We start from the raw sequence: 13947 nt of genomic DNA, 5'->3' as shown, positions 1-13947 counted from the left end.
GAGGGGGGGGGAAACCCACAATGTTAGCAGTGGGCAAAGGATGTGATTAAAGGATTTAAAAAAGAGCTGTTTCAGATAAAGTAATTTCTGTTGTTGGGAAGCAATGAAAATGAGACTGCGTGTTCAAACACATGAGGGGAAAGAACAAAGTCAGTCCAGTAGCTGCTGCAGGCTCTGGAGAATTAAATGAGGATATGGATGAACAGATGAGGCTTACACCTTCAATCTAGACCTGAGTTCTCATTCTTTGACATGACATAGCATTGAGAGGTACCACATTCTGATGCACTGGGTGATGATGGGGCAACATGCTACAGTTCTATCTCTATAAGCCTGACATCCCATGAGGTGGTTATTATGCAGTGCTGCAGCCATTGCAGGTGCAATCATAGAGAGGTACATGGTCAGTTATCAAGAGAAATTGGCTGCATTGTGCTCCACATAAGTGCTAATAAGAAGCCTAAGATGGAATCCAACACTATGAATCATAAATACAACACAAAAGATTGATGTCAAAGCGGTGACAAGCAGATTTGAAGAACATTAGATATGGTAAAGAACAGGAGAGAAATTCAAAGAAAGTGAGTATGGACAGAGTTGGAACATCAAAATAAAAGAAAAACAAAAGAAAAGTATCCTGAGGTCTTATTCCAGGACAACACTTCCTCCTTTGGAGGCCTACATGGTAATATATAATATGAAAAGTTTATACAGCTTGTTTGATACATGGAGAAAAGAACAGAGAGGTGTAGATTTTTCATTTCTGATTAAATGAGAGATGGACGGACAAAGAGGAGTTGTAGATTCAGCTACTGAAGTGGGAAAAAAAAAAACACAAGTAGTAGCTCTTGGTTTTCCTAGCACACAGATACATAAACAAACTGACACTATAAACTCCATATTGAAATCTGAGTCAGAATTGTAACAGTGCAGTAGTCACTTAATGTGATGACAGTGGTAGAAACTAGAGTGTACCAAGACCTGCTTGTCACAAGGTGAGAGAGTTAAGGGAACCTGTCACCTGTTCAGTTCATGGACTCTAGTTCTCATGAGGGTCTGGCAGAAGATTTACTTAGTTTTTGTGGAATTTGGGAACATTGTGTAGTGTGACAAGAGATCTCCCAGAAAGGGTGTCCGTCCTTAGTCAGACTAGAACTGGCATAGTGTTACTTGGTACAGGCTCACTTACACCTGGCTTTAGCTTACATGTTGATAAAACACTGCAGTTAACTAACAAAACCTAAAATGATGCTGAACAGCTCAGCTTTAAAAGAAAAAAGAGCAAAGGAAATATTATCTAGATCTTTTGATCTTTTTAATGTAAACTTTTCTCACCATGGAATTGCTCTTTAACTCCTACTGGGCAGAGGCTTGAAGCAAGCGCAGATGTTGGGCTGCTGTCTGCAACTGAAGTTTTGGGTCTTCTCTTGCATTCTATCACAACCAGGTCTTTGCATTGCTTGTGACAGTTCATGCCGCAGTCTGTAAACAAAACAAAGTGTACATGATTCAGTGGCTCTGCTGTAGCATCTAAGATCAGCTCTCACACTGTGTTGCCTCCCCAGGAAGCAAGAAAGATGCTTTGGTGTTCTCTACATGCATTACCTGTAACAACATACATCTGGTAAACAGACCAACGACATCCCTTTCAAATATACGTCAAACTCCTTTTCATTGTAAAAATACAAAATGGCAACATTCAGTCACAACAGCATTCTGACTGTAGGAGTTGCGGAGAAAGCAGATACTTGTATGAGGAAGAAAACTCTGCAAAATACACATTGTGAGTGTGCTGCACAGTTTTCACAGAGTGTTGGTGTTTGCGCCCATTGGAATAGAAGGGTCTGTTCCCAAACCCTCTGAATTCAGTAATATTTTGCAAAGGTTTAGACCTATCAGTTACGAGTGTCTTCATCTTTGCATTTCTTCTAGACCATCTGTCTGTCATACTATTCTTGAAGCAGTCTTCTCCTCCCTGAGAGATCAGATTAAATAGATCCACAGACACTGCAATGGATCTCAGGATGATCAGGTTATTTTGTCATTCGCCATCAAATATTGATTAAAATTAACAAAGTATAAAGTACCTTACCTTTGCATCTGTATCCCTGTTTAATGACTCCCCATAGCTGAAATTCAAACAAACAGAAAGACTATGTATTAATACATTTCGCTGCACATTTGATACCTCCAGATACAAAAATCCACTAAAAGCTCCACTCATTTCTAAGTTCTGAGCACCTGCAGAATATCTTGTTTTTCTACTCTTTTAATGGTAAGGTCAAAATATGAACTATTTACCTCTTTAGCATAAGGTAAGCAGAATATTTTATGTATGTTCCTCAGTCACAAACAAAATACCTTGAGCTAGTCTCTAATGAATACAGCAGATCTGACAGCCCTGAGAGAAGTTGTGGAGCTGGAGTAAATGGAGAATTCTCAGTACTCTTGTTTGATCCCAGCTAAACTGGGGATTGGTAGAACAGTCAGTTTTACTAAGTATTTCTGTGCTATAGGCAGGGGGCATGTCATGTCTCTACCAGGACATGAGTTCTAATAGCCCCATGGAGTGGAAGGCCCCGGATTTGGAATTCTTGCCTGAAACTGTGTCCGGTGACACAACCAAACACCACAAGGCAGGAGCCTTGTTTAAACAGGTAATAGTGCTGCCAAGAGGGGTGCAAAGGATATCTTAAATAGCTACACAGGCAGAAGCCTGGTGTTCTATATAGCTTCACTGGTGTTTACATAGATCTATTTCTGTATATCACACATGGTGATTGTGAGATTAAAAAAAGGCATTATTACAAACAACATTAACACAATTTGCTAAAAAGTAAGCTTACAAATCCAGCACAGTTGTCGCAGAAAGTAGGCCTTAAGTAAGTGGTCTCTTGGAAGTTGTGAGCAAAGCCAAGTCCTAATTTGGAATAGATTGAGCTAGCCCTCATAAAGTAAGCTGTTATTTCATCCCTGCTAATCAGACCTTCCCTGAAAACAAACAAGAGAAGTTGTTTGTGAGACATACATTTTCTTAAAAGCATAAGGAGAATTAAACGTATTTTTCTTCACAATTTTTAATGGCAATACTTTAATGGGCCAAAAACTACAGTGATCTCAGTATCTTGTCACCTGCCTCCAAAGTCTACAGAAGCTTATCTACACATTTAAAATGCAGCCTGTAAGGATAAATGAAATATCTGCGTATGTGATGCAACCTCAAAACTACTTCATAGAAAATCTCTGAATAGTCACTATTGTATTTTTCCATGCTTTAATATGTTAAGAAAAAAATCTTAATTTGACCAAAATATACATTTGTCAATTGTCTGTTTTTGAGGGACAAGTTCATCTTAGGAAAGTTCTTTAGTAGTATATACTCAGTATCATTCAAAAAAAAAATTTCTTTTTCTATTATCTGTTCTTCCTCCTACATCAGCCTGGTTACCACTGCTGTAAGCTCCTGAAGATGTCATTCACAACACATTTAGAAGATGCTTCTGTCAGTTATGTTTTTATTTCTGTTTGTGGGTGAAGAGGAGGATTTACCACCCTAATGATACGAGTAAAATTTAAAACACAAAAACCCAAACCCCCTCCCAAAACAGATGCTACAAAGTTGATAAGCAGAACCAGGTACTCACCAGTCCTTAGCCATTACACAAAATGAGAATGGAAAACTGGCAGCTATTTTTTCAAATTCTTCCTGGGAAATGTATCCATCTTGATCATGGTCATAATTTTTGAAGACAGACTGTGCAAGATAATAGTAGAATAGTTTATAATGACGATGGGCTTAATTACCACTTTAGGTCTCCACATGTCCTCTCCCACTTTTTCCCAGTATCTATTAAACAGTGCAACAGTCTAACTGCTTTTTTTGTTTGAGACTAAAGAAGCATTATGATTTCTTGATTTGTAGCAAAATGTAGGTAAGTCAACATAGGTTGGACTAAATGCTTCACTACACAATGACAGCTCTTTCTTAATTTTGCTTTAAGATGATTACATCCAGGCCTACATATACAACTCGTACTAATGCTCTCAGTTAGTGCTCTCAGTGATCTCTGTCGCCAAATCAGTGTAGCTGCCTAGCTTACTTCATCAGGTCAATGTTATGTGAAAAGTAGTTATATGACAGAATTGCCAGTGGACACCAATTTCCACTTGTGAAACAACATTACTGTTTGTCTGTGGCCCTAAGGCAAGGAGCACACCTAGTCCAAATGTAGAAATACATTCCAAAACTGTGTATCAAAGGATACCTAGCAATATCAGAAGTGTTTAGAAGGAAAAGAGATGAAGCAGGAACGCAAAGACAAACTCTTTACCTCTCTCTCTGTCAGTTTTGGAACCAATCACCTGAGGTTACTTGATGGTTTTCAGTAAAGTGGGTGACCCAAAAGAGAGAAAAATCAATGGCTGCTAGTAACAAAGCCGTTGAGAGGTCCACTTTAAACTCCACCAATAACATGATGCTGGAGTCCCTGGTAGAAATGTACTCCTTGGAAGAATGACTCTGGAAGTATACAAACCAGCATTCACACTCTCTGCTGGCTCCTTAGCCATTTAAGGAATTTCCTTCCATGCCTCACAGGCGGCTGCTGCTATTTACAGCTAGGCAGAAATATCTGTTTGAAGGTGTTCAGTATGTTTTCCCTTCTTTGTATCTTCTCATACCTAGAGATTAAGGCTATGACTGACAGGGAAGGTAAATGGGCCAACCATACTTACATCTACCATCCTCTGAACATGTTTGCTGATGGTTTTTGGATCAGGTTTTGGGGCTACTCCTGAGGCCCAGTCTGCAACTACTGGTGGTCTGGAAGGTGTCAAAGGCTAGAACAAATTGAATGGAACTTCATTAGTACCCCTTGGAAAGATTTTCAGTATTACACTTCTTTCATTTGTGACAATGGACTATCCATACAGTACTGCAGACATGGCCTGTGGGACTCAACATCATACTTTGATAATTACGTGGTACTTCAGAGGAAGTTCCTCCCTGAACTGTCCAAAACAGTGGTTGTTCCTCAAATTGTCACAGTTCACTGACAGCCCTGTAAATTCACCATCTTTTCCATATTTATAAATAAAGCACTCATGGGTTTCATCATTTGAATCACATAAGAATTCTTCATTTAAAAGAATCAGGATCATCTGCCAAGATTAAGTCTCATGTCATGTCTCTACACAAGTAATTTGTGTTTGTGTTCATATTTTAAAACCTGATGTGGTGTCAACTCTCCCATATACTCTAGCTTAGGCTTCATCATTAACCAAATAATTTATGCTTTAACAGATTTTGCTCAGTCTATAAAGCTAACATATTTTCAATTTAACATAATATAAAATGAATGCAAGGGATAAAAGTTACATTACTCATAAAATTAAATAATTTTGTTAAGAATCTGGAAACGCCCTTACGGCAGCTCGGTGACTTCGTGGCTCTCGTGCATATGAAAGCTCATAAATTTCATCTTCTGTGTAGTAAAGATCAAGGGACAGCTGAAAACAAACACAACATTAGTTTAACTCGAAACAGTCACTACTACTTGATAAACTTGTTGCTGGCATGCATTAGTATTTTTTGGTGGATTAATTTTTAATTTAGGTTGCATCTAGAAAAAATGCACTTCAGCTGCACAGGTGATTTGAAATAGGTACATTTCTAAATTCCAGACTGTTACTGCCATTATCTGGAAAACTGTAACATTACGCAGCTACAGTCATTAGCACAGCAAGTGACTGTAGGCATAATTAGCAGTCAGCTAACAAGTAACCTGAAAAAAACAGTTACTCCCATAATAGTCAAGTGGTCTATTATGCAACTAAGCACAAAACCACCATTCCAATGAAACTGCTTATCAACTCAAATTCTCAGAAAACTCTTGTTTAAACATGCCATATTTATCCAAACCAGCTGTGACCACGTTGAACTAAGAAGTGTATTATGAGGCTAAAAGATGGACTTGCATATGTTTAGTGAGAACCTTTAGCTGTCAACAGCAGTTATGTAAAGCCAGAAACATTACACCTGGGTAAATAAAGGAATTTGAAAAAATTATCAAATTTATACCTTTGCTTTTGCATGTGTCCTGGAAAATAGTATAGCAAATATTTTATTCACTGGAAACAAATTTCTAGCTAAGAATGAAGTCTGGTAACATGAGAGTTTTTGAATATTTACAAGAAAATATTCACACTAGACGTGTGATTGAATAGAAAAGCCAGACATAGATGTGTTACAAACCTCAATCTATAGCAAGTTCAAAGAAAATATAAACTTGTTAGAGAGTCAAGATCACGGCACTCATATGGATACAAACCAAGAAACCAAAATATGGTAGTTTATCCAATGAAGAACCTTACTGAAATTGCAGATATGCAGTAACTTTCTTGTGAACAACTGCAAGAATTACTGTCGTAGTCATAACAGTGAATAATTTTAGATTCTTGAGGAAATCTTAAAGTAGTTTCTGACACTCAGAAACAGAAGTCCAAATGTTACAATACTTCTATGAATTATTGACTTATGTATATAATTACTAATACCTCTTCAAACTGATTTGCCTGCTAAATGGGAAAGCATATCACTAAAGGAAACAGAAGAAGGAGAAAGGGCTGTTGGAAAAATCAGGAAACAAACAGGAAAATTATGTGCCCTGGAATATTAGCAGATTAGAAGCTCCTGCTTTGAAATTAAGTATTTCTTTTAATTTACATCCTATCATAAATAGCTGCATGAAATTGTGGCCAAAGTTCTACATATTTGTAATAGCCATTTTTATAAAACATTATTTTTAAAAAAAAAAAAAAAAAAAAGAGAGAGACACTTAAAATAATTTGAGACAAAACATTTAAAACATTTAGCAGGAAGAAATCCACCACTTTATGTAGCTCTATTTCAGGCCCTGGGCATATGTGCTTAATTTCACACACGAGTGCTCCCAGAGAGAACAAATAACCTCAAGCACATAAGCATTTTTATTTATTAGCTTTTTGCTGAAATAGAGCTTGTAATTAGAAAATGGAATCAGCATATCTAGTTTTTCCAAGCTGAGGTACTTGTTAAGGCCAAGCAAAACTCGGAAACAAGAAAGCTGGATTTACTATTTTAGTAAAAGGCAGTATTTTAACTTACTAGGAGAAGCTGAAACTATTGTAGTGGCATATGTCCTAGGTAATACCAATTTTGTTAGTAACATGGCACTGACTAGGTATGACTAGAAGAGTAATACAACTACATTTGACTAACGTTTATGTCAGACAGTTTTTGTAGTACCAGAAGGAACTTGGCTAGCAATGTGGTATGTTTAACCCTACACATCTTGAGGGACTGAACTTTTTGTGAAAGTTTGTGTGTTCAACACAAGGAAGATTTGTATGCAATCTTCTGCCTCCAACATGCATCTAAGGAAGTTTTCTACCTTTCTCCCTATTTAGGCTTAATCAGCAGATGATTCAGAGCACTTCCTTAGTGAAAGTAGAGAGAGAATGCATACTACTATAGCGAAGCAGAAATAAACATTTCCTTCCCTTACAGAAATAATTGGAAGCATACTGGTGAACTGGCACCTCTATCCTTGCTGCCAGATAAATCAGTATCACTAACTTTTTCTCTTCTTCCTATTATTGTACATTTCCTTAAGGAAAAAAAAATAATCTTACAATATTATGTATTTATAATTAATGGAATTCTCTACTTAGTTGTTTGAGAGGTATATGAAATTACTGTTTAAATGGAGGTATTTATCTTATCTAACAGACTTACTGTAAGCAAATGAACTAGGTCCATATTAGCCTCCAGGGGAAGTGGCATTTCCTGGAGTTGTATCAGCTCATTTATGTGGTTATACAGAGAGTATAGTTTGTATATGTTAATTTTTTTGTCTTCTAAGTAGTCTGGCATGCCCTCATAAAGTGATATCAAGTCCTTCAGGTGGACCCCAAGGATTGGGATCTTAAAGTTACTGCACTCATTATAGGCACGTCGATAACTATCATAATTTCTGTAAGATGAAAGCAGTTCCGTCATTTCATTAAACACCTAAAAATAAAAAGAGAACAAAAAAATCAAAATCGGTTACTGTGTTTGTTTTGGTCATATAGCACAGGAATTTCCCATGTTATTGTTAAGGGGATTACTCGTAATGACTCTTTAAACGGATTTTAAAACTTTAGGCTTCAAATGAAATCGAGATATTCACCTCACCGAATTTAACTATCTGTAATATGTAATTATAGGTAGTTAATGTATAGCCTAATCTATAATGTTAATCTTCCTACATTCCCTATTTAGTCAATTAAAAGAAACAGGATCCTCCCACATCAGGGGGATGTGTATGCAGTTAATGCATAAGCACAGCACAAGCTCTCTGACCTTCATAAAAGCAACCATCTTCACCTTAAAACGTGGAATGCACTTCTCTGGCTCCCAGGTCACCAGCTGGAATTGTTGGAATTGGAAAGTCCTGGCAGAGAAACCCTACGCTGTGCTATGATCCCATCACAGCATGACCAAAACTCCTACTGCAATCCAAGGTGACACATCTGTGCTTTTAAGAACGTGTTTTTTCCATGGAAATGAAGAATAAAAAAATACATTGGATTTGTTGTAAAGGTCAAATGAATCTTAGGTCTAGCAGTATAAATATTTCCTTTGTTTAAAACTATACAAGTACAAAGCTGACTCTCAACATTATAAAAATCAATGGACCAATGTTTTCTTGTGGAAGTTGCTGTCTAACCCTTTGACTTTTAACCTTCACAAACTGTTCATTATAGTTAAACTTTAAAGTGTGCTCTCAAGTCACTAATTGCCAGCCTTTATTTACCTGCTTTCTATTAGCACTTGTATACAATTTCTTGATGCAAAAAGTTATTCAAACAATGGACACATATGCAGCCCACTCCTCATCATGATGACAAAATCTGTAAAGCTTGCTAACTGTTTTTATAGACCCTGAGAGCTGCAACTGTTATCAGTGGGAGGTCATACTTCTGGTCTATACTCCAGGTATGCACTATTCATTCAAGCTGATCATACTGTGATCAAAACAGGTTCATCAGATATCTATACAAAATCTTTCAGGCCCCAAACAAGATAAAATAATAAAGCATATTAGTCTTTTAAGAAGTCTCTTAAGAAGCCATTTCATTGCTAAAAAATATGCTTTCATTCACAGTTTTAGTAGCCAGAATCTTAGCAAAAAATACATCCATCTGTATTTCACAAGAATTTAATTGGAAATTACAACTGATTCCCAACATTCCACTGTATTATAATGTGTGTGTATTACAGCTAAGTTTGTTCAAGTCTGAACTAGATAAAATCTGTTTAAAGATCAGATGAACAAAACCAGTTCTTTCAGTTTTAAACTCAAAGTGCAGAGCTCTGTGCTAGCATTTCATAGACTCAGGATGCTATGGATGCAGACTCAGTGTTGCTATGGATGACAATAGTTTTGTTCTCAAATGTTCCAGGATCCAATTCTCTGCTTCGTGTTTGAATGCTATTCTGTACTACTGCATATAAATGAAAATGCAGCTTGCCACATCTAAGTATTAAAAGAGAAACTTTAGAGAAGCTATACAAATCTTGAAGAAAGGCGAGGTTGGAAGTGTAGGAGTAACTGGTGTCATAGAGATGAAATGACAAAGAAACATGCTCCAAAACCAAAGGAAGTCTTCTTTTTTCTTTTTTTCTATCTTTCTCTCCATCTTATCCAATGAAGTAAGGTTGGTTTTTGTGTGTGCAATGACAAAAAATTAAAGGTTATCTTATTTGTAAAACTTAGAGGAACAATACCAACCTTAATTACATCATGAGGAACACATGAGCTTGTTTCCTTGAGCCTGGAAATGGAACTGTGACAGAGACCTCCTATCACTGCCATTAATGTATTGAAATTCTGCAGCTGGTGGAGCTTCTGTGTTGACATATTAAAAAAAAAAAATAAATCAGTATTTATTACTTAAACGTTCAATTTGTTTGATAAGCACATCCAAATTCTGTATTTCCTCTACTGTCTTCCTCTAAAGTCTTGCAAGTTTTGTGCCACTATCCATTTGACTTCATTCATTTTGATAATGAGTTGTGATTATACTGGGTGTAACACATACTTATTCTACTGTTATTAAATCAGGATACAGTAAGTCTTCAAAGTACTTCCTCAGTATTTCTCCCTCTTCCTACAGTCTAGCTCAACTAGGAAACACTGCCTATTATCTTGGTTATGACTGCAGTTGAGTTAGTATGCAAGGAATACCAATAGGACCATAGCTCTGCTTCTATCCAGTAAGCCAGTAGAAACGCTTCTAATTATGGCCAAAGGCATGATAGTGGTTCATGCTTTGGAAAGGTACAGAGTCACAGTGTGGAATCTCACCATCTGATTCAAAAGCAAGTCTACTTTTTCAGTGAACAGACACTGTAATATCTGAATACCTTGGTATGAAACCACAGCATACACAAATATGCATGCTGAAGACCAGTGTCAACACTCCCAGCTGAGCCTACAGTAGTAGCATGGGAAAAACAACTAAAGGGCTGTATCAGAGAAAGTCAAAATAAACACCACACGTGTCAAAATTTAACTGACCTGTGCAACATGAATGAACTTTATGAACACTTCAGCCCGAAGCTGTGGGGTTGGTCTGCTGAGAACCATTAGCTGCACCCACTGAGAGATACCATTGCAAAGAGCAATTGATCTTTCCATTGTTGGATTCTCCTTCACACAACTATTCACAATGTAGTTCTGATAATCTGAGAACTTTAAAAAAAAAAAAGAAGTGTAAATAAAAATCATGATCTGTGTGTGTATATACAGATCTGCTTTTCAAATGAAATATACAAGATACATTTTACACCTTAAATATCTGTAAGATTGAAATCTCTCCTTTGTCAAAGCTTTGTTCACTTCAAAGCAGAAGGCTTCAACTGATTGAATTAACTGAAAGCATGTTTTTGCCATAATTTGTATTACATCATTAGCATCGTGTATATCTCGGGAGCCTTGGCTCTTCTGCAAGAAGGACATTGAGCTGCTGGAGCGTGCCTCACTACAAGAAGGACATTGAGCTGCTGGAGCATGTCCAGAGAAGAGCAACAAAGCTGGTAAAGGGCCTGGAGAAAAAGCCTTACGAGGAGCGGCTGAGGGAGCTGGGGTTGTTTAGTCTGGAGAAGAGGAGGCTGAGGGGAGACCTGATCACCCTCTACAACTTCCTGAAAGGAGGTTGTAGCGAGGCGAGGGTTGGTCTCTTCTCCCCGGTAACTAGCGATAGGACAAGAGGAAACGGTCTCAAGTTGCACCAGGGGCGGTTCAGGCTGGACATTAGAAAGAACTTCTTCACTGTTAGAGTTGTTAAGCATTGGAAAGGGCTGCCCAGGGAGATGGTGGAGTCACCATCCCTGGACGTGTTCAAAAAATGTTTAGATGTAGCGCTTCAAGACATGGTTTAGCGGGCATGGTGGCCTTGGATATACGGTTGGACTTGATGATCTTTGAGGTCTCTTCCAACCATAATAACTCTATGATTCTACGATTCTAAACCCTAGGATGAGTAAAACTGGAGCTTTCCTCCCAGCCTCAGTGGCTCCATAGATTCAGTGAATCTAGGCTTCTACAGGGAAGGCTAAACTGAATTTAAAGTGTAATCTAGTAACTCAATGATAGTTTAAGGAAGTTAAGTGTTCAGTTTATGTAGCCAGGGCACACTTCTGAATTAAGCTACACTAATACAAAAAGCAAGTTCAATGAGATTAATATAAAACTGAGATAAGACCATTAAGAATGAGGGCTACAGATTCCTTAATATTTTTAATACAGCTTGTGAGATTCTCTTATTTAACCAAAGCAATCTAAAATTGTTCAGTAGACACCTGCATGTGACAAATAGATCTTTTTAAGTCATTCTTCCCATTAAGATCAAAGAGAAGCAATCATTTGTTTTTGTTGATGCTATGTTTATGCATTCTCTTCATTTATCTATTAACAAGAATACACAAGAATTTGAATAATTAGAAAATGTGACACGGGATTTACTATGACCACTAATACTAATGTCTCACCAAAAACACTCATTGCTGTAATAGACACATATTCCTTTCTTAAGGCCACATGAATAAACTGAATGGCATTGATCCTTAAGAAAGTGTCAAATTGTCAGACTGCTGTTTCTTCTTGCTCTCCCTCTCTCTCCACTTTTAAAAGTTTTTTTACAACCATTTAATAAGAACTATTAACACTTTAAAATACAGATATGACAGCAGACATCTCTGGATTTGTCCTCTTATTGAATTAAAAATGGAAGAAACATTAACAGTAATGAGTAGAGCTGTCTCTGAGATTACATAGTACTTACAATTATTGTTTGAATTTTGAACCCCAGCCAGATGTGGCTGGATCTTGAAATTTAAGCAACTACTCTACACAGATAGGTAATTTTTCAGTATCTGACTACATAATTACGGACTTCATAGCAGTTTCAGTACAATTATGAATCAGTTTGATTAGCTTGTATTTTGTTCTTAGCAGCCCTCTACTTCAGAAAATAATTTTTTTTTAAGTGCTGAACAAATTTGTATCTAACATACCACTTAAAGTTTCAAAATAATTTTGGTGCAAGAATGTATTAACAAGGTCAGCTGTAACAAGATTGTTAGTGGCAAATAAGGTAAAGAAGTCCAAGTACTTAAATAATGCAAGAGTCTGGTATTGCAATGACTAACTTATGAGCCTCAACAGGAAAGCAGAATCCAGATTCTTAAAAAAGAGTGGACCCTCCCTGCATTTTATAACTATAAATTAAAATGGATTCCAAATACCAGTATACCTGCAGTGATTACTCTGTAAACACCACTCCCTGCATTTTTCTTTGCTGCAAGATACATGGTGTCTCATGGAAGATTTTGCTGTGTGCTGTATATGTTCAGGGGATCAAGTATTGCTTTCTGACTTTCAAATGACCAAACCTATGAATAGTTATTCCAGTGACTGATAACACAGGAGGTCATTTGCAGCCTTTCTCCCAGTACCTGCTGCCACTTTAGAATAACAAAAGGATTCTGTAGCTCAGCATATCATGAACACATTCTGCAAAGAGTTAATAAATATAGCTATTTATTAATTACACATTATTTTCTAGTCTGAGGTCTTGGTAAACTCAATTTATACCAAAACATATGCAGGGACCCTGCGTACAAAATGTGTAAAAGTATGTAACTTTTGGAACTCTATGACACATCTGACACTGACTGCAATCATACTTGTTATGTTCATTAATCATTAATTACTTTATGTCTGAACAGAGCTTGAAAGTTTTGAGTTATATAAGCTTTGCATATTATTACTGCCTACAGGCAGCAATCTGTGCATGACGTTGGTTCTACGGCTTTTTGAATTTAACATAAAACATGAAGAGTCATGTACTGTCAGCTCAAAAGAAAGGATACTAATACATGACTATGAAATCTTCCACAATCTATTGAGAGTCTCTTTCCTTTGCAAGACTTCATTGTCAAATTGTAGTGTTTAAAAAAAAAAAAGTAAATAACCAAAGCAAACAAAAAAACCTAAAACCCCCACTTTCCTTTCACTGTTATCATCACAATGACTTTGCAGTCATCTTAGATTTTGGTCTGTAATGTGCACTTTTCTTTTGCATGTCTGAACTATATCAGGTTTGAATAGAAGTAATGTTTCAGCATACAAGGAGGCAAGTGAAGCCAACGTGCATAGGGAAGTTAGCATCTTATCAGCTACCAACATAGCTGAAAAAACAAATCAGATGAAAGAAAACATAAATAAACCCTTAAGAATGGTGTACTTGAAAGCTTGTCTAACAAAATATTTTAAACTCCCCTTACATTAAAAAATGGCTTTTAGATTCAACAAGAACAAGTGCCAGATCTTACATTTCGGCCACAAAAACCCCATGCAG

The 13947-nt window shown here is 36.9% G+C and overlaps 1 protein-coding gene across 1 annotated transcript; it reads right to left on the bottom strand.

Moving 5' to 3' along the window:
• Positions 1 to 1315: 1315 nt before the first annotated feature.
• LOC104154863 (RAS guanyl-releasing protein 1-like) lies at positions 1316 to 10778 on the bottom strand (the record flags this gene model as incomplete). Its single annotated transcript, XM_009698472.1, has 9 exons — positions 1316 to 1482; positions 2093 to 2129; positions 2847 to 2991; positions 3645 to 3754; positions 4735 to 4839; positions 5428 to 5508; positions 7775 to 8050; positions 9816 to 9932; positions 10605 to 10778. Coding segments are annotated over 9 exons (1212 nt in total), but the record flags the coding sequence as incomplete, so codon positions are not given.
• Positions 10779 to 13947: the final 3169 nt, after the last annotated feature.

This window comes from Cariama cristata, unplaced genomic scaffold, assembly GCF_000690535.1.
Source record: "Cariama cristata isolate BGI_N322 unplaced genomic scaffold, ASM69053v1 scaffold43984, whole genome shotgun sequence".
In the NCBI taxonomy this organism is placed as follows: domain Eukaryota; kingdom Metazoa; phylum Chordata; class Aves; order Cariamiformes; family Cariamidae; genus Cariama; species Cariama cristata.
The sequence above is the reverse complement of the archived record's forward strand: the minus strand, read 5'-3'. Positions and strand labels throughout refer to the sequence as shown.